This window comes from Acanthopagrus latus, chromosome 21 (assembly GCF_904848185.1).
Source record: "Acanthopagrus latus isolate v.2019 chromosome 21, fAcaLat1.1, whole genome shotgun sequence".
Classification (NCBI taxonomy): Eukaryota; Metazoa; Chordata; class Actinopteri; order Spariformes; family Sparidae; genus Acanthopagrus; species Acanthopagrus latus.
In genome coordinates this window covers 4633498-4654770 of record NC_051059.1, presented here as the reverse complement: position 1 = coordinate 4654770, position 21273 = coordinate 4633498, and the positions used below count along the sequence as shown (strand labels likewise).

The window sequence follows — 21273 nt, the reverse complement described above, 5'->3', positions numbered from 1 at the left end:
AACTTTTGACAGGTACTCTATCTAATAAGTGGTCGAGGTCAGGAATCACCCAGCCATGGATCAGGCAGTTGGTCAAGCAGGCAGAATGAAGGCTTGTAAAACTAGGTGGATGCAAGATGGTACTACATGAGGGATCCACAAAGGTATTATCCCTGAATATCTGAATCAAACGGAAGTCATGGAAATCTGTCCCAAAATCAACCTTCTGATGGTTCCTGAGCAGATGTCAGGAGATTGAGATCATATTTATCCCTGTGTGAATGACATGGGTGTGTGGCCTTTTTATGTGACAAACAGTACAGCAACCACATGAGGGGTGGCAGAGCAACAGCTAGATAGTACTCCATGTATCAGACGTTAGAAAAATATACTTGTGTTCCACTCATTTAACATTACAAAGTGACTGACACAGCTAGTGGCTTGCATGACTCAGGTCCAACATCTCTGAGGCACGAATGGCTTGCTGAAGTTAGTTTTTGACTGAAATCTCTTCTTTATCCACGAGGGGGCAGCATATGCTTTCGAAGGACACTAGGAAAGTATTGTAGAGCCACTGTCCCTAATGTTGAAACAATCCATGAATCAGTCTGTTATCACCAAAGCATATAAATGCTACCTAGCTTTTAAGTAATCTTTAATACCCATTTAAAATCACCTGAAGTTTAACCAAATGAAATAAGGATTCAAACAGGTGACTGCTTATAATAAATTCCTTATATTATTATTATTATTATTATTATTATTATTATTATTATTATTATTATTATTATTATTAAATAATATATAAATTATATAATAATATGATATTATTATAAAAAAGTAGAAGATGGATAAGTAGAAGAAGGAGAAGAAGAAAAAATTGATAGAGGAAGGAAAAGAAGAAGAAGAAAATCTTAGCCCGTACACTTAGCCCACAAACCTTGACAAATGTTGGGTGTATGAAAGGCAGATGAATCACTTCTTTGTGGTTGTGATGCAGGGAAATATTGGCCACCCTGCTGCTCCTGCGGCTGCCATTCTCACACACAGCAAAAGGCCTGATGTGATCTCAGACAGGCTCTGCCCCCAACAAAATAAACCAGCAGTGGATGCATTTGGAAGAGAAGTAATAATTATTACAATATTACATGCTGATAAAATATAGTAACAATTTTCTACCAAGCCCAGTACAGGTATGACTGCAAACTGTGTTCATGAAGAATATGTACTGTAAAGTGATACTATAATGGATCCTTAGGGTTAGGGTGATGTTATGTAATTATGTGTGTACAATTTTGAGGTATTTGTTACTGTATTTCCTTCTTGACAGTTTTTTCTCCCCTATATCTTAAGGTACATATTCAACTAGTTACTAGTTACTTCAAATATTGCATCCTGTGGCCAGAGCAGTGCATTGTCTGTCTGTATGTGTGTGTGTAAATTGATCTATTTAACAACAGTAAGATTTTTTTTTTGTTTTTGTTTTTTTTTTTAATAGGGTTAAAATACTAACTTCTGCTGATTTCTGGACAATCCTTAATATCTGATTCCATTATTGATGAGGCTGATAATCAATCGAACCATAGAATATTGTATATACATAATGTAACTATAATAGTACTTGTACATTTGATTGCCTGCTTAAGTGCAGTAACGGCCAGAAAATTACTTTTGATACTGAAGTACATTTAGTATCAGATACTTGAAGACTTTTGCTCAAGTTCTATTTACCTAGGTAAGTTTCACTTGTACCAAATAATATTTGAACTAGATGTCCTTACTTTTACTCAAGATTACTTTGTTAACCTAGTCATTGCTGGTGATGCATTTGACACAAAATCTGTAATCCACAGCAATGCTTAGGTATTTTCATCAAGGGGGTTTAAGTGGCCTTGTAATTCTTCAGACTTATACACTGGATCATTAGCGTTCAGCCTGTTCTCGGATGCCAGTGTCTGGCGTAATCCTGTCATCCTGTCAAACAAAATATGTAAGGAAAAAAAAGCGTGCAATATTTGCAACACGAGTGGGCTGCTGACACAACATCCACGAGTTTGCTCTCAGGTCACTCTTGTCCGATCAGTTGCCTCCTCAAACAGATCAACCTTGGAGCGCGAACGTGTGTGTGCCGGGTGCCGGGTGCCGGGTGGGGGTGGGGGTGGGGGGGGCGTGGAGCTCTGCGCTGCGCGTTGCTAAGCACAAATTTGGCATATAAGCGCAAAATGAGCCGCGCTCCCAAGCAGACAGCAGCGCACTGAGAGACCTGAGGAATTCAGCAGGTACCTATAGACATTTCTAATCTCCCCCTCCCTCTGTGTGTGTGTGTGTGTGTCTGCCTGTCTCCCCGTGGCTGTCTGAAAGAGAACCGACTGTCTGCGCTCATTCAGTGTGATGGATGGAATTAAAGGCTCATTGGATTGGATAATCGTAACTCTCCAATAGTCCTAAGGCGCACTGGCAACTGGAATATTGCACCTTGGAGATACTTCAGTTTGATCAGTTTGACGGCATTTAAAGGTAAACTCACTGTATATTACTAGTCAATGAAACGCAGTGTCTTTAGAATCTGTGTGCCTATGTCTTTAAAATGTAAATGATTCTGATCTTTATTATAGCACTTTTTGAGCATGTTGTAGTAGTATTTGTGTTAAATTATCTCACAGGAGTAACATAGTTCTTGAAGGGATCATTAAATGAAAACATCAAGCATGATAGAATTTAATCTTCATAACCTTATTTAATATTTTGCAAGTCTCCCTGCAGTGCATGTTAGCACATACAGTACAGTGACTCACACATGTGCACTAAATCTCCTGCTCTGTAGCATAAGAAGTCAGTGAGAAGTCAGTTTACACTGGTCTCACTGTGTGGAGTGATGCAGTGACCTGCAGATGCACTCTGACTGCTCAGCCTTACTGCTAGAAGTGCAGTCCCACTATAATTACAGTATTATTAGCAGAGACAGGAGATAGATTCAGGGTGTCTTTGGGGTTCTTGAGAAAGATGCTGTAGTGTAGGTAAACTTGCCAAGACATTTTTATTTTAAAAAGTGTTAAATAATGTACACAGAATGAGCAGTGCTTTGGCACAACATCACATATTAAACAGCTGCAAACAGCTGGTTCACATGTAGAGCGAGTTTTCAATCTGATTGACTGAAACTCTTCCTGTTCTGCTCAAACATGCACACTCCCTTTTGCAGACAAGATAAATTCTTCTTCAGTCAGCAGCAGTATCACCCCGTCATGGAGAGGTCCCTTCCTTTCCCAGGCTGGGTTAGAGCAGCGGGCTTGTTCCTGTGTTTGACCCAGACGGTCCTGGCCATGGTCCTCAGCAACTCCACAAAACTCGAGTCCATCCTGGACAAGTACTCAGACAAGGATGAGGAGTGGTGGGGGGCCAGGTCTAGAGGGAAGAGGGCCATCAGCGAGGGAGACATGCACCTCATCCTGGACTTGCACAACAAGCTGCGGGGTCAGGTCCACCCTCCTGCCTCCAACATGGAGTACATGGTGAGTATTGAGGACACAGCTGTTGGTAAGGTAACACTTGCATAAATCTTATCATTCAACGTTTCAACATTTTTTTTAGATTAAAAACAGTATTTGTATTAGTTACATGGATAAAGAATCCCAATTTAAATCCCAGGAGAGCTAAACTAAGGCAAAAATCAGTTTGCAACCCTGTCCAATCATATTTTACAGTCATCATACTTTGACATGCCCTTAAAGCTAGGTTATTTAACATATTGATGCTTTGTGCATCAGGCTTTAAGAAAAGTAATGCATGTAAAGGAACAATGCATTTAAAATGTTGTTAGACTGGTGTCTTTCTCGAGACCTTTCAAGTAAACCAACAACGTGGACCTGACAAGGTGTTTTCTTTTGCGTGAGCCGCAAGCTTTAGCTTGTCTGGCCAGCTAGTGCTACTTCCAAGGCCAAAGGGTGCATCATTAACTAAGGTGGTTATATTAGTGTGTTAGATTACAGGTAAGAAAAAAGCCTAGCAGATCCAGCCAACAAGTTTCTGTTCTTCCTATGAAGTCTAAGTGCTTCCTATTAAGTGTAAGTGCAGTGTGCTACCCATCTGTTTCTTGAAACATCTTCAAGAAACTGAAACAAGTCCAGTTGCCTAATATACAGCCCTTGGAATTACCATGATCTGGATGATTGAGAATCTTCATCGACTCTTTTTATGATCTTTACAGAACAGCGTTACCGATATAGCATCTGCCAAACACATCAGTTACTCTACGTCCTAAAAGCCAATTTTTGTGTCATGTATAACGGTAAAATACTTTTTGAAAATGTACAGCATCCATACAGGATTAGAAGAATTTTAAAGAGTTTCAGTTTCTTTATTTACATGTTTTCTACATAGATCATCATGGCAGACAGGCTGCTTTAGCTTCATCTTTCTGCATGATATTGTACTTTTTACAGTATGTAGCCATCAAGGGCATATTTAAAATTATCAACGATACTTGTTTTAGATAGAGTCTTGAAATACAAGTCTGAAAAAACAAAAAGGTCAGTGGTTTCATCGATGGAGGTAGTGTTAGCCTCATTCATTAGCAAGCTAATACTGTCGACCAGCCCTAGTCACCAATTCACATGACTAAATCAATGTTCACTGAGTTGAACTGAGAAGCTGTTTTTGCCTTACATTGTGAAGAGGTGTCCTATAAGAACTACTGTAATATTCGGTTTGTAATCTTTGTTTTGGGGGTTATGTGTGACGATGAGTTTCTGAATTTAAGGTATTCACAGGCACATCACTGTAGTCACTGTTGTCTACTGCAGCCACTCTGACGGTAACTGTGTCACCCAGCAGAGAAGACTGTCAACAGAGAAGGGGGTCAGATCAACTCTTGCCAGGCGAGTGTCGAACAAACATCCCCGTGCTGGGTTTTAAAAGGTTTTCTTCTCGACACAACATGTCTGTAACTGCGCTTTGCTCAGCCACAGAAGCTTGAAATAAAGTTAACCAGTTAGCTATACAAAGACAACTAAGCTAAGAAAGGACAAATAATAACAGCAGGGTTGAAGAAAACACGCTAACAGTAGCCTGCAGAAAAGATAACTTCTCAGCGCCGATGTAACCGAGCATCGTGGGTTAGCCGCACGGGGCAGGTTTAATAAGTAAGGGATAATGTATTGAACTGTGGTCATTATTGGGAAAATAGGTCCCGACAGGACGAACCGGAAGGCGGAGGGGTCTGAGCCGTCCTGAAAGGACTTATTATCACGATAATGACAGCCATTCTATACATCCCACTTATTACACAGTTACTTGCCAACGCGAAAAAAACCATGACACAGTGTGACTTTTTACAATTTATTTGTTACCGTTCATAGTGTTTTTCAGCAGAGAAATATGGTTCACCAAACCAACGCTGTTTCGCTCCTCCCTCTTCGCTGCTTTCCTCTCTTTTTCTTTTCTTGACCGGTGACAACTCAGCCTTTTGCCAAGAGTTGAAATCACCGTATTTTCCAAAAATATTCAATTTAATGTGAAACTCATCCATACTAGTGGCCTGGAAGTAGTTTATTTCCAATATGAAGTAGACTACAGATCAACTGATGTCACTTAGCAACTGAAGACGCTGGGGTGATAAGTGACCGGACCACTTGCGGAGCAAAGATTTTAGAGCGCAGAGTAATACAAAATACGTGAATCGGAGGCAAAAAGGCCACTGTCCGTGACAACGGTCAAATATGCTTAGCGGCAGTCAATTATACGAAAATAACTGACCGCCGAACGTTGGGAAGGCCCATTCAAGTGAATGAAGCATTGTAACAACCCCCTTCAATTATTTATTTATTTCAAAAGGGAAAGTGCGAATGCAAATTTAAGGGAACGGGCGGACTTGATGAATGCCGCAAATGGACACTGCCGGCTAACTGAAAACACTGTAATCACACAAAAAATAACCAGCCAATCACTATCTGACTCATACGATAATGTCGGCACCAATTGCAAATATACAAAAACACACAGAGGATTGTCGTTATTGTTATGTATTAACAGCCAGAAAATTAACTTAAGTCCAACCCGGACGCACACACCAAACAAAAGAAGGGAGGCACACTCCAATGCAATACAAATATTTGGGCCAAAAAGCCCCAACAACCCGAAAATCTCCACAGTTCACACGACAAAAATCCCACGTAAAGTGTCCATGAACGAATTAGTCCTTAGAGAACAGCATCAAAATAAATTCAACTTTGACAGGTGGGAATGCAGCGGGCCACTGTAAGTCTCAATAAAAAAAAAAGAAAAAAGAGCAGCGAACTCCCACAACTCTCACCCGCCTGTCTGGCATCTGGATCGCGGGCACACAGTAGTCCGGTTGTCTTTGAATCCGTTTTAGTTTCTGTTAGATTCCTCCTGTGGATCTACACAGAATAATCCTGCTGGCTGCGTCCTCCAAACTCCGGCAGGTTCCACCTGCCTCACGTGTTGCCTCTTGCGATCTTTCCCCTCTTCCCCATTTATCACATTTGGCCCGAAAAATAGAACACAATACATAATAATACCCGTCCGTAATGATAACCTGTGTCCTTACACTTGGCTCCTGTTAAGTTCGAACCCCTCATGGCAATTTATAATTATGGCAAAAAATCAAACAAGAAACATGTTTATCACCACAGTTGTCATACATCAAGGTAGACTTGGGCGACCCTTACAGCATTCTACAGCATTAAGAAGAGCCGTCTAATAAAAAAAAAATAAAGAGGACATGGAGAACATTATCATTTCTCTCCCACACCCCACAAAGGTCAACGTCTTCTGCCTTACGGCAACTCTGAAGGGGCACAGTACTTTTCTGTGCTCTCTAGTGGGGAACTTTTAAATTATGATGTAATGATATTACAGGGCCCAGAAGTCAATGACTGCCAGCTGTCAGGGTAGACAATTGACACTGTCAGCCAAACCCTGGAGAAGATGTTGGATTTACTCTATTCCTGACTGACTTCGGCAAGAGTTTGTGTTACCAATAGGCCCTGCCGGTAGCACTCTCATACTGATCTGATTGGTTAAAGTTAGCCAGTGATAGACAATGACAGACCAATGATTCGGCCAATCACCTATGGAGTATTTTTTTAAACAGCGTCCTAGAATGTTTTTTTCAGATGGTTCTGTGTAACAAACCATCAGGCGTGTCAGGTAACTTGCAATAATCCCATGGTAGAATGAAAAGTTTGACATGGTATCCAATATGCCAAATCAGGTTTGACACTATAGTATATAGTAAGTTTTTCTCAGAGGACATGACTTTCCTGACTCTTTCAGTGTAGTTCTGTCAGACAGAGACAGTCTAGTAGGTAACTCAAGACAGAGACATTGAAATCTGCAAGCCAAAGCCACCATCTGTTTACGACTAGCTCCTGCCTCCTGCTTGCCCGCCCTCACTGACCCTGGATCATATCCAACTTTCACCCCCGCAGTGTTGTCCTCCACTTTACCTAGACCACCCTGCCCCCCCTCCTCCCCTTCCTTCCCTGCGTCTCATTACTCAATCAGTCCATTTCTCCTCGTGCTGACTTTCTCCCAGCCTTGCTCTTTTGCTTTCTTGATCTTCAGCCTCACAAACTTCCCCTCAGACTTTTCTTCACCCTTCTCCACTCTCTCCCTTGGCCTGCGCTCTCCCCATCCATCACAGCTCACTCAAACCCTGGCCCAGGGACGATGTTATCTTTTATTTGATCTTCCATGCATCTCATTTTGGGTGCCACAGCAGTGAATCTATTTCAAACTTCGAGCCTTGCCATTTGAAGTGCGGGCCACGGTAATGTAAATGTATGTTATGTATACTAGTCCAGTGTTTCTTTAGCAAGGGATACTATTACTGATGATAATGATGTGGTAAGGCTGGGGGCTGATGAAGGTAGTATTTGGTTTTCAGATTTCAGGATTTATAGTCCAAAGGGGGTGCACTTGCATTGCAGTCTGACTTCTTAATTCCATGCAAAAGCCATTCAGCAAATGCCTTTAAAGCACTGTTGCATCCGTTAATCTAAAGCACGTCAATTCCTGCCCAGCAGACTTTTCTGGGAAAAAGAAACCTCTGTGCAGGTTCCCATAATCACACTTTTCTATACATTAGGTTGAATTACAACAATTGACGTGGAGAATTTTGGATACTTTGAATTCCAAAAGTAAAGGATGGCTTCTTGTTTTCTTCCTCAATATTTTTTTGAGCTACCTTGAGCGTTGACCCTAAATCTACTGCTGTAAGACTGCACATCTTGCACTTAGCTCTGTAGCAGAGGTGGTCCTGGCAGATAGCTGGAAACAGCCCTGTATTTTGGGAACTTAATGCTCTTTGGAATGCAAAATGAGATTGGTAGTTGTTACCGTGACCTTTCTCCAAAGACTGGCGGGCAGTCCATGTTCCTCTCTGCTGGATAATTGAGGGTGAAGAATAACAAGTGCATGGAGAGAATAGTGAACTGACAGGGATTGTCGGTATCTGCTGTGGATCTGCTGGTATTAGTTAGAGAGACATGCAAAAATGATACAAGACAAGCGACAGAAATGCACTGATAATCCATTAGAAATAGTCTGTCATTTGAGATTATGATTATTATAATTGTTCAGGGTAAAACATATGAGATGTTGAACATAGCACCCGCTCCTGAACAGAGAATGATGTCACACTTACTTTCTGTATGTCGTTTCTATCTATCATCTTTTTTTAAATTTTTCTTTTGGTAGTCAGGCCAACTGGGCATACATCTTAGTTAGTGCATGTGAGTCACAACCTGTATCCCCAAATTGTGTTTTCAACATGACGGCCTAGTAGGAAACGTTTTCATATTACATCAAAACAGTACACTAAGTATGGTTGGGACAACCTTTTAAGCCATAGATACTGTTACAGCCATACTGTTTTTCAACAACACACACATTTGTTTTGAAACATTTATGGAGCTTTCGCTTTCTTTTCAATTTCTCTTCATCTGCACTGGTTCTCTTTTATGTGGAACCCAGTCAGAGAGGCGGCGTGATTGAGAGATGGCATGATTCTACAAGCTCAATCGGCCAAAAAGCCTTACACAAGGGCTGACTCATGCCGACTGTGTGGGAAGCACCCCAGCAACCAGGGCCACAGAAGCACAGTGACAGCCGGCCCTCAAAGGTAGCTTTGGTGGCTGGCTTCCAATTTTGACAACCTGGAAATGAGACTTAACAATCAGCTATCTTCAAATTTGCCTCTTGCAAATAATACGCACATGAGGCCGAAACAGCCATGAAAACAAATCTCAGAGAAGCTTGGATTACAAAACACACCACAGGACTGTGACATTATATTTGCTCAGGACAAAATCACCCTCACTTGAATAATTAGAAGGCTACCTAACAAAGATATACAGTATCACTCGGGAACCATGTTAACAGAAATCTCCTCAGAGTTGGTATCTCAGCCACAGTTGGATTGTGGCCAAAGAAGCAAAGAGTCAAAATATCACTTCTCCGATCAGGCCTAAACAGAAACCAGCACCACAGTGAAGTGGCAACAGTGTGCACAGTGTGTTAGCCTTAGCAGACATATGGAACACATTATGGTGGTCAATCAGAGCAGTTACAACTCCACACTTAAGCATTATCCCTTTAGTTATGACGTTGTAACTGTGGGCCAACGGCAGAGCACACTGCACCTATTCTTCTCCCTCCCCAATAATGTTAATTATTATTCAGTACATTAACTTTGCCACAACATTTCAGTTGTTCACATCTTTGATATTATTCCCTGCTTTGTCCACAACAACAAGTGTGTGAGTGGTTTCCAGGTATTTTGAATTAAATTTAGTTTGTCAAGGTTTTACAGTAAAGATGGCGTTAAGCCTCCAGACAGAGGCTCCCTATTTCTCTTTTAGCTTTTTCTCTCTCACCTTGTTTTATGAGACCAAAACTTACTGGAAACAAGCTATGAAACAACCACATTGAATAGTAGCACAAAGCTGCAAGTCGGTGTGGTGGTGGTGATACTTCTCTATTTCTCCTCTCTCTCATGTATGTGTCTGTGTGTAAGAGGGGGGAATGTGTGTGTTTAATAGGAGAGGCCTAGTTTTGCCTATACTGTGTTAAATTTATGAGAGGCATGCGCACAGGCAGCCACTGTGCTTTTAAGTAGAGAGCAGGTTCATCTTTCAGGCTCACCTTCCCTAGAGTATGTAAGGCTTCTTTCTGAGTAGTTTGGAATTCATGGTAGTTTACATTTTTCATGTATTCCCTCATGCTCCTGGAGGTAACTAATGTGTAGCAATTAAAGCCGCAACTACAGTAAAGTGGCCACTTAGCCCCCTTCATGCATGAGGGTGATCCAGAGTAGAGTCCCAGGTCTGCAAACATCTGTTGGAGGCAAAGCTGCTCTGGACTCAGTGAGTTTAACCTGGAGCCCAAGAGAAAACTCCTATTACCTCTTACCTAACCTAATGCTTTAGCTGCCAGCTGAAAAAGGTATTAGCTACTTACCGTGGCTGACCACCCAGGTGACCTTCTGAGTTGATCTTTCCAGAGACAAATAACTTTTTAACCAAGAAATGGTGTGTGTGTGTGTGTGTGTGTGTGTGTGTGTGTGTGTGTGTGTGTGTGTGTGTGTGTGTGTGTGTGTGCACCCACGTGGGTGTTTGTCTGTCTGTGTGTGCTCCCCAGGTATGGGATTACGAGTTAGAGAGGAGTGCAGAGCACTGGGCATATTCCTGCCGATGGGAACATGGACCGAGCCACATGTTGACGCAGATAGGCCAAAACCTTGGCGCGCACTGGGGCAGGTGTGTATGTGCAGTGTAGTGGAGGGAAGTGTGTTGGATAAAGTGTGTTTTATACAATAGCAGTATGATAAGAGTCTTTTTCTCACAGTATGCACAACAAATTTCTACATCAGCGTAATACCGAATTTATTTTAACCGCAAACAAAATTCCACTATAGTTGTATTCTGTATTTATTGCACATGTCCATGGTATGATTTGGTAACAGCCTCAGGTGAAATGCTTTGCTCAAGGAAACTTCACCAAGGCAGTTTAGCTGCTTATATCATGATGATTCCAAAAAATGCTGAGATCCAGAATAGTACCACTGTACTGGAGCTGTACCGAAAATCAAAATGTATCTGTGCTGGTATTATCATCTATCATTTAAAAGTGATTTGCATTCAAAGTGCTTTTACCTCCAAACTGTACTCAGCTGAAATAGTTTAGTAACACCTAAATGCACCACTGAGCACCACAGGAAGTCATTCCTGCCTGTGGCCATCAATCTGTACAACTCCTCCTTCTGATGATAAGACTCATTTGGCTATTTATAAAACAAAATAAACAATATAACTATACATTCTTATTTTATTTATAACGCTACAACCATTTTACTGTATATTGTAAATATTTCAGTTTGTATACTTTACTATTTTTTAATTTTTTTGTAATTTATTGCCTACTTTGATATTTTATTTTATTTTAATGTCTACTTTGATATATATATATATTTTTTTTACATCTTCATCTTTAGCACTTGTTTCCATTCATGTTATATCTCTATGTCTACTTTGCATGGCGCACTGGAACAAAAGCAGTTCCCCCTCCCCCCGGGGATTAATAAAGTATTCTGAATCTGAATCTGAACTCCAAAATTTGCAGTTCGCTACATAACTGTAAGCCGCACAGTTAGCGGTTAGCTCCATTAGCTGACCACCGGCCACTGGCTATCAACTAACAGCAAACTAATTACTCGGGAACACTTCACAGAACCATTCAGGTTTTATTCATGTTTTACACAGCATCCCAAAGTAGAGTTTTATATATACTGTACCTCGCCTCACTATCCCCCCTGTACACCTCTGCACCATGGGGAACCGAGCTTTCAGTCACTCTGTTCCCCAGCTCTGGAACTCCTTACCACCCGACATCTGTAATACCAACTCCCTCCATGTTTTCAAAACCAGACTCAAAACCCACCTGTTTAAAATTGCCTATTCACTCCTAACTGTTACACCGCCCTACCTCTATTGTTGTTCCACACTGTATGTTCACTGAAGTTTTGAAACATTATTTATTCTGTGTTTTTCTTTCTTTGTATGTTGATGTTTGAATGTTGTTTTATTGAATGTTTTAAATTGATTTTTCTTGTCATTGTTTTATTCTGATGGTGCTCTGTAAAGTGTCCTTGAGTGTCCTGAAAGGCGCTTCGTAAATAAAATGTATTATTATTATTATTATTATTATTATACAGTGTATAGCAGTTAGCAACGAAGGTTGATTTAGAGACATGCATGTATTCAACATATTTATTCTCAATGTTTTTGTTTGTTTTGTTTTGTTTTTTTTAATTGATGATCAAATTAAAGGATACAGTATAATATCTCTGCTCTGACTTAAGGGACCGGCCCCCTACCTACCATGTCCAGGCCTGGTATGATGAGGTGAGGTACTACAGCTATCCATACTCCCAGGAGTGTAACCCTCACTGCCCATTCAGATGTTCAGGACCTGTTTGTACTCACTACACTCAGGTAAGGCCTTTTCCTTGTCCATGTCTTAAAGGGTTAATTTCGGCATTGGATCATTTACGGATTTTTTTCTTAATAGCTTTATTTTTAATGGAACATTTGAAATGTTATGGAATGGTACTCTCATAGGTGTTTATAGTCTCTCTGGCTGATCGGATCTGTATAAAGGGACCCAATCCACTAGAATGAGTAAAAACACCTTTTTCTACAGATCAGTTTGATAAAAACAAAGCCCATCATCCAGGTAATAACAGTCTTAAATTATTGTCGCTCTGGGTTAGAGTCTGTGCTTCAAACGCCAAAAAATGTACCACTGAATGCTTTACTTTGTGTGTGTGTGTGTGTGTGTGTGTGTGTGTGTGTGTGTGTGTGTGTGTGCGCACGTGTGTGTGTGTGTCATTTTCAGTTGGTTTGGGCAACCAGCAATCGTATCGGCTGTGCCATCAACGTGTGTTACAACATGAACGTGTGGGGCATGATCTGGGCTAAAGCTGTCTATCTGGTCTGCAACTACTCTCCACCGTATGTTTACACTTGTTTCCACGTGATATTTCATATGATAGAAAACTCCAAGGTAAACTCTCAGAATCAGTTATTTTTTATGTTAATAATTGTGTGTTTTTAAAAAGAGGCAAACCAGACAAAATACAAGACATGATCGTATCTTAAAGGGGAAACCATACATTTCACACACCAGAGTATGTTCACGGGTGTACTGCAGCCTGTGTGAAAGAAATTGTATAAAGCCTTTTGTTGCTATGGGGGGGGAACAGTGTGAATGTCCTCAAGTGATGAGTCAACCACAGTTGGGGCTGAAGAGAAAGTTTGAAAATCAAATAAATCTGGGTTAGGCTTTTGTCTTAGTAACACTGTTGCAGTGACCTGCCAACAATGAATGCAGTGACACAAACATGAAAATAGAAGTACTGTAACAGCAGGTCCATATCCTGCCTGTAAAAACAGATAACTAGAGTATCTGCGCAAACCTTGAACATTGTGTATTTCAAAGCATTTTTTTTTGTTCTTTTTAAACCTGACTCAATCCATGCCATAAATGTTTTGTTTTTTTTGTTTTTCAGGGGTAACTGGTGGGGTCATGCTCCATACAAATATGGAGCTCCCTGTTCTGCCTGTCCAGCTAGCTACGGTGGAGGCTGCAGGGACAATCTCTGCTACAAAGGTGGGTTTGGGACAGAGTTGGGAATCTCTGTCATGTTTTATCTCCTTTTATACATTTTGAACTACACAAAGTAGTCAAATCTGTTGAAAGAAAATAGTCCCCAACATTCCTCCACATCATGGCATAATGTATATTCCCTCTCTCCTGCCATGATTTTGTCATTGCACTATTGTTTTTTTATGCACACTGAGGTATTCTAAAATATTATTGGCATACAATGTTGCTACATAAGTATGACTTTTATTGCTGTTGGAAGATTATGACATATAGTGAAACAATAAAGTGACAGTTTGATATCCATGTTTTCAGATGGGGGTGTTGACAGGCATCGAGCTCCTGAGCTTGAGGAGACTAACTACATTGAACCCGAACCGGAACCAGTAAGGGACAGGGAGCCCCAGCCCAGGGCCCAGACACCAAATCCCTCACCCAATGACAACCTGGAGAGGAACCGGGTCGTCAGCACAGACCAGATGTGTAAGGACTGCTCTAGTTTCTAGAGTATAATATTATTATGTTATTATTTAAATCGGGTTATGAAAGGCTTGTGTTTGTTTGTGTTTTTAGGCCAACAGGTCGACTGTGAGACTAAGCTGAGAGACCGATGCAAGGGAACAACCTGTAACAGGTAACTGCTAAAGAATAGGGCCACAACAGATTCATGTCAGATATATAAGACATTTTGGGACAGTTTGATGAAAAAACATTGTATTATACCTATGTCAGGACAATGTAGACATATTCACATGGCAAGTATTTTTCTCTGATGTCACACTCAAGGTGCTCTGTAAAATGTGACTTTCTTGAAAAGTAGACTAGTAATTTGAAGTGAAAACATTATATATTGTTGTTGCATAAAAAAATATTATATATAATATTATATATATATATATATATATATATATATATATATATATATATATATATATATATATATATATATATATATATATATATATATATATATATATATATATATATAGATATATAGATATATATATATATTATATCATTATATGATATAATGTTTCATTTTAAAGGCACCTGTGCCATGATGTTGTTCACTTTACTGCTGTTTCTATCCATAGATATGAGTGTCCACCTGGCTGTCTTGACAGTCCTGGAAAAGTAGTTGGGACTGGATATTATGACATGGTAATTGATCACCACTAATCATTATGTATTTATTTATTGTATTGTATGGTACTTTATGGTACTGTGTACCTTATTATAAAATTCTGAAGTAATGAGAGCATAGAGCGTAGACTGTAGTTACCACTCGAGAAAACATAATTGTACAAGGAACTTTTATCTGGCTTGAAACAGTTTCAGTGTAAACAGATGCCTCTTCAGTATATGACCTACATCACAAACAGACTGAATAAACTCATTATAAAGGCAGGGTCTGTTGTTGGTTTTGAGCCTGTTACCCTGGAGGAGGTGGCGGTGAACAGGATTCTGGCAAAACTCATAGCAATCATGGACAATGTCTGCCACCCCCTCCACAAAACTCTTGACAAGCTAAAGAGCAGCTTCAGCAGCCAAAAACATAATGTTGCTAGCAGCTTCTTTAACGTACTTACTTTTGTGTTATACTGCAGCAATCCAGTGTGTGTGGAGCTGCATTACACTCTGGTGTCATCGACAATGATGGAGGATGGCTTGATGTGACCAGACTGGGCAGAAAACAACAATTCACTAAGTCATACAAGAATGGTATTCAGTCACTTGGGTATGAATCAGTCTGTTTTATTTAGTTTTGTTTAGATTTTTAATGTTGAGTTTGATACAGAATCAGACTCAGCCTTGTTGGCCTGGTATGTACACATAGAGGGAATACAAGTAACACTAAAGTTACACCAATGCTGCACCAAGTAGGTGAAGAAATAAGTTGTATATATAAAGCAAAAAACAATGTCCAGCATCATGAAAGGTCTATTGTTCCTGTGTGTTTATGTATATGTTATTATAAATAATCTGTTATTGTAGATATATTTGTCTCTACATATAGGGGCTGTTCAGCTGATGGTGCATGGCTATGCAGACTACAAAAAACATAAGTTTGTTCAATTTTCTTTAAATTTACAGGAAAAACAGGAGTGCAAATTCTTACAAAGTAGAGTCAGTGCCTGGTAAGGAACACACAGTTTGTTTTTTTTAGTTTTAGGATACTTAAACAGTAACATGTTGTTTGTGTAGAGGAATACATTTTTTCTTTGTGTGTTTTTTTTTCTCTCCCAGTTAAAGCAGTAAGATGTGATACCACCGTTGCACTTTTCTGCCCTTTCAAGAAACCTGTTCGACACTGTCCCAGGTAACACTTGCTTTGAATCGAGTCACGATGGATAGCTGGAGCTTCAGTGTAGAGTAAAATCATCTGACTGTTTGAGTTAAACCTCAACGATCTGAGCCACCGTCATTCTGAGTCATAGAAGATTTGGCATGTGACCTTCCAAATTCAAAGTAATGTAGCAACACTGGCCTACAGCCAGAGTGAGCAAAAAAACCATTAGATACCCTTGTCACCTTTCCACACTGTCAATGAAGGAAAAATGATATTTAGATAATTATTTGCTGTCTGTATACTTTTTCTTGTATTTACAATATTACAACTGTTGGCTCTTTAATTCTGCCTAAATAGTTTTAAGTCAAACGATGAAATTATTCTTCTGGCTTTTGAGACACCAAGAACATTCTGGAGTTGTAGTATGTACAGTTAAATATCCAATGACCTAACTCTCTCTCTGGCTTTTTCATTAGGTTATACTGTCCCAGGAACTGCCTACATGACAGTCAAACCCGAGTCATTGGGACAAACTACTACGCTGATGTAAGATCATGCTCCATCTGTCATTAATACCATTGGAAAATATAGACCTGTATCACGTCAGACACTTTGACTTAAGCAGTATAGCTAGTAAAATACAGGCCTACTTACATTTAAGTGGTCAAGTAGACTATGCCATCACTGCTGTATGCCAAATTGAGAGCATGCCAAACTTAGAGATTTTAAACAATTTCAGTAGCCCACATGGACCATTTTTGCAGCAGAAATTCTGACTTGTTATGGCACTGTAACTTCTAATGTTAATTATGTCTCTCTTCATACTAGTGAGCCAGCATGCATTATGCCAGGACCATAGATTGAAGTACAGAAGAATTGATTTTATTAAGATTGTTATAAAGACCTTTGCCTTTTCAGCTGCAACATTGCAAAGGTTCTTCTGTTAAAAGGTTCTTACTACTTCTATACAAAAATGTTTGGGAAATTCAACTTGTATTTGCATCATTATATTCATATGATATAACAACCCATTTTCAAAAAGACATCATCTAGATACCTTTCACATTTGAACCCATACTAGTACCTTGTGTTTAGAAATGAGTACCTACCATCACAGTCCTTCATAAACTGGGCCTCTTACTAATAGTTTAGACATTCTAAAAAAATCTCACATACTGTTTTAACAAACTAACTGATGTGTTGATGAGGGTTTTTAAATGCAGCGAGTGGCCCAAAAAGACAAGTTGTGTCCTTTAATGGCTTTTTGACCTAATTAATTCCCTGAAGATGCTGATGAAGTTGTGAATCCCTTACTCGATGTTTCTTTGTCAGTGGAGGCTTTAGCTTCTTCGATGCAGGTTTGCTAACATTGGCTGCTACTGCTGCAGGGTAACTGGCTTCCATGCTATCAAACAGCTTTTAGATGTTGACCTGATCAGCTTTGCATTTTGCATCATCAAGATGAGTGTTGTCTGCCTCTAGTTTTGAAAAGTGTAACCATACTTTCGGCTCTCAATTGCACTGTCTCACTGTGACTTGAACACAGTACATTCCTCCTAGGATTTCATTTAATGTAACACTATGTTAACACAAAATTGGCCTGTTTTTTGTTTTCTTCCAGAAATCTAGTATCTGCCGAGCAGCTATTCATGCTGGAGTGATCCAGAATGAGTCAGGAGGGTACCTCGATGTGATGCCTGTGGACAAAAGGAACCAGTACAGTGGCAGCTACCAGAATGGCATCACCTCAGAGAGGTATAGTTAAAAGAACAAGGAGTTCTTATATATATATATATATATATATATATATATATATATATATATATACTAGTCTGTTTTCTCAAATGTCTATTAAGTGTGCAAATAAACATTTTTTTTTATTAATATTCATTTTCTTTGATATCAAGTTGGACTTCAGTTTCAGTCCAAATATTAATCTTATCTATATCAGTGTGATGAGCAAAGTTCTGTGACTAGTCAGTATTAAAATACATCTGTATACTTGCTTTAAGAAACAGCACATACAGCGCATTTCTGTTCTCTCCCTGCTCTTTCTCCTCTAGCCTACTGAACCCAACAAGTGGAAAAGCCTTCAGAGTGTTTGCAGTTATCTGAAAAACCCCTCTCAAAGGACCATCAAACATGGCCACTTCACATCCAGCAAACCCTCTCACTGTCAGCTTATAACCTGTAATTACATTAATTCCTACAGTACATATTTTAACTTTACAGCCTCTTGTACTAAAAGTGCAACATGACTTAACTGCTGGGATCCCCTCAAAGTGTGGTCAGAAGTTAATCAGTGTCCATAAACAACTGAGCGAACTATGTTTGGTCGATGAAGATAGTGGATTTCTCTTGCCTTACGTCTTCTCTAAATTTCTAGAGTTGACCGTAATAATCACATTGGGCTGCCATGCATCATTTGCTGACATGACATTATGTTTTTCAGTAATTAAAGTTGAATATACACCACAAAATTAAGCAGCACTCCAAATGTCTCCCACAATTTTAGACCTTGAAAATTAAGATATGACATCAGTGTCTTTCCCGAAGCTTTATGCATCAGCTCTATTCAGAGTTACACCTGGTAAGTAACGGAGCAGACAGATACAGAGTCCAAAAATATTGTGTCTTTTGTGGGAACAAGATTATCCTGTCGCTTTTTAGTCCAACCATTTGTGCTGAAATACATTCCCTGGGCATTTGTTGCCCATCACACTTGCCAAAATGTTACATTGGATATTCTGTGGAGGACCAAACTAGACATCAAAATTATGAAGTAACGTTACAAAAACCTTGATAACATTTATTGAAAAACTTTAAGACAGAATTAAATAAATAAATAGTAAGAGTTGTGGATAAGGATACTTTTCTAAACTGATACACTGTTGACAAAACTGCAAATAAAGTAGATTATGACACTTTATGATATGAATTTAAACAGAAAATTAATTAAGACACTACAAACTCAAATTCTTTTTGGACTGAATAGGTCCTACCTTTGGGTCCAGTATCCAATTCTAAACATTACATCCATGATGCCTTCTAAGCTTATTCTATTTAAATAAAATGACCCAAAACCTTGAAAATACATTTATGGAATTAGATCTAGGAGTGCTAACAGAGAACTTGTAAACAAACTGGTAGTCCACCATTGTTGTTTGAGGCTCATGATCATCATTAGACAAAAAAAAAAAAAAAAATGGGCACGCACAAATGGAGGTCATCACTTCATAGTTTCCCAAATGCTTTTTTTTTTACATGTCCATGTGGATCCTCATAAACGACAGTTGAGGAATCTAAAATGTGTTTAAAAATGATCTGTTTTAGTGACATAAAAGCCCTTTTGCATGATCTTTAGATAAATATGCCTGTGGCCTTAGATTCTGGTCCTGATGATTTTAGTAGTAGTATTTTTGGTATTCCATATTATGCATGCAATTTTTTTTTTTACATCTTTACTTACTCTTACATCTGATTTGGCCCTCCATAAGATATTTCTTTGAATAACAATGGCAGTATAGCAGCAATGCAGCCAATACAGACTGTATATTTTTGTACATAATGTTGTAAATAATGCTGAACACTATGCCAAGATATGCTTGCTACTGTTGCCTTTTTCATTTACATTTCAGACACCTTGCCAGCCATATGAAGTCAAACACGCAATAAGCAGTAGACGCTCAACAGATTCTGTGTGCAAAACTTATATTTGTCATTCAAGCTTAGTTTTTTATAAAAGGACAAATTTTGCAATATTAGTATATTCATATGTTTGTAAATATCATGTATGTAACATATTGTATTATTTTATGCTGTATTTCCCAGCTTTTGTTAATAGATTTATATAAATGGACCCTGGCTGGCCAGGAATGTGCATGGCAAACTTATAATTAAAATACTTGGAGATAAAACATAAAACTGTTTGTGTCATTTCTCATTGTATTGCATTTAACATTACATTTACATTTACATTTAGGGCGTTTAGCAGATGCTTTAGTCCAAAGTAACTCACAGTAAGTACATTTGTCACCGGAAAAAAAGTCACCCCATATCACTATCGATAAAGTAAAAAAGACAAAATAGAAACAACAGTAAAAAATAGAAACAATTATCAAAGAATCACTGTTATAAAATCAATAAATTATCTTCTCTTGTTCAGGATTATGCTCTGATGAGATACTAAACTGAAGTTCCAGGCATGAATCTGCTCCTTGGTTCATCACACTTGTTGACATATGGTTGAGTGCCCACACTATTTTAATATCGGTCCCTGCAAGCATCCAGATAGCCTGAGAAATGTTTGCGTTAACATTTTAACACATCTCACAGCCAGCTGTGGATCAAACTCTTTCTAGAAAGCTGTGGGTGCTTCCAGGAACTGTGGGGAAGGCAGAGGGAGAGAAAAATGCTTGTTTCAGGTCCAGGAAGGAGAGCTTATCCACCAGTTGGCTTCACATGTTTCAAGTCAGGGACAAAATAGTTGTCAGTCCAGGCAAAACAGTAGATGTCATTACAGTGTACCAACTAAACTGAACACATAAGCCACTCACATCCTGTCAATCCAACATGAGATCAAATTTGTATTAAAGCTATAGTCAAGTGCCTCAAATAATAACTCTCAGTTCCGGAGTGCTGATTTTGGAATCAAGATCCATGACATTTTGCATTCTAGGAATAAAAAAGGCTGAACAAAAGAAGAAGAGGGTCTCGTCTTTGATTTTTCACCTCATTTCGGATCAATCAATATGGTACTTCAAGTCACATTACCACACTTGTATGTATTCCTGCAGTGCTCTCATTTTTCAGTTCAGTCCCGGTAAAGAGCGTTAACTGATGCTAAAGTGCTCAGGCCTACTGGCTGTGCCAGCTCCCGCACAGAGACCAACATTGTGTTCTGTTGATCTCAATCTCTCAGCTTCCCAGTATGCATTTCCGTTTCTTCATCTGGATGGGGCACAGATGTGGTCAGGCGTCAGCTAAAAAGTCAGTCACCTGTTAAACCCCATGAAGAATCACACACACTAACAGAGGACATCAACAACAACATGCTGGCTGTTATTTTGCAAAACTTTTAAATAAAGTTGACAAAGTTTGTCAGATCTTGAAAAGCAGATCATATAACCAAAGTTTATCTTAATATTCTACCAATTTTACCCTTGACCGTGTACTACAAGTTACTAAATTGTGGTGGAACGTCATCTGAAAGCCACAGGTCGCTAAAACGTCAAAAAACTGAGAAAGGTCAATAATGGTCAGGAAAGCCTAAACTTGCTATATGGATCTGAAGTGGACATGACCCTTCTCCCTGAAAG

General features: G+C 39.2%; 1 protein-coding gene across 4 annotated transcripts; it reads left to right on the top strand.

Annotated features, from left to right (window-relative positions):
• The first annotated feature begins 70 nt into the window (after positions 1-70).
• On the top strand, positions 71-20490 carry LOC119011229 (cysteine-rich secretory protein LCCL domain-containing 1-like). Of its 4 annotated transcripts, XM_037084175.1 has the most exons (17): positions 78-143; positions 980-1105; positions 2341-2496; positions 3182-3491; positions 10642-10760; positions 12362-12494; positions 12898-13013; positions 13571-13671; positions 13981-14148; positions 14239-14299; positions 14760-14826; positions 15273-15403; positions 15760-15803; positions 15913-15985; positions 16432-16501; positions 17577-17710; positions 18019-20490. In XM_037084175.1, exons 4-17 carry the CDS (start codon positions 3225-3227, stop codon positions 18068-18070), a joined length of 1536 nt encoding a protein of 511 aa, XP_036940070.1. In that variant the 5' UTR covers positions 78-143; positions 980-1105; positions 2341-2496; positions 3182-3224; the 3' UTR covers positions 18071-20490. The 4 variants fall into 4 exon arrangements, 3 of the variants coding, with proteins under 3 accessions (XP_036940071.1, XP_036940070.1, XP_036940072.1); XM_037084176.1 differs by lacking the exon at positions 980-1105 and having other exon boundaries at positions 71-143; XR_005072143.1 differs by lacking the exons at positions 78-143; positions 980-1105 and having other exon boundaries at positions 2272-2496; positions 18019-18145; positions 19594-20490.
• The last annotated feature ends 783 nt before the right edge of the window (positions 20491-21273 follow it).

Bases quoted from the DNA above. Each gene is read 5' to 3' on its own strand.
- LOC119011229 (XM_037084176.1), top strand. From the start codon at position 3,225: ATGGAGAGGTCCCTTCCTTTCCCAGGCTGGGTTAGAGCAGCGGGCTTG. The intron at 10,761-12,361 runs GTGTGTATGTGC...CTCTGACTTAAG, and splicing joins CTTGGCGCGCACTGGGGCAG to GGACCGGCCCCCTACCTACC. The intron at 13,014-13,570 runs GTATGTTTACAC...TTTGTTTTTCAG, and splicing joins GTCTGCAACTACTCTCCACC to GGGTAACTGGTGGGGTCATG.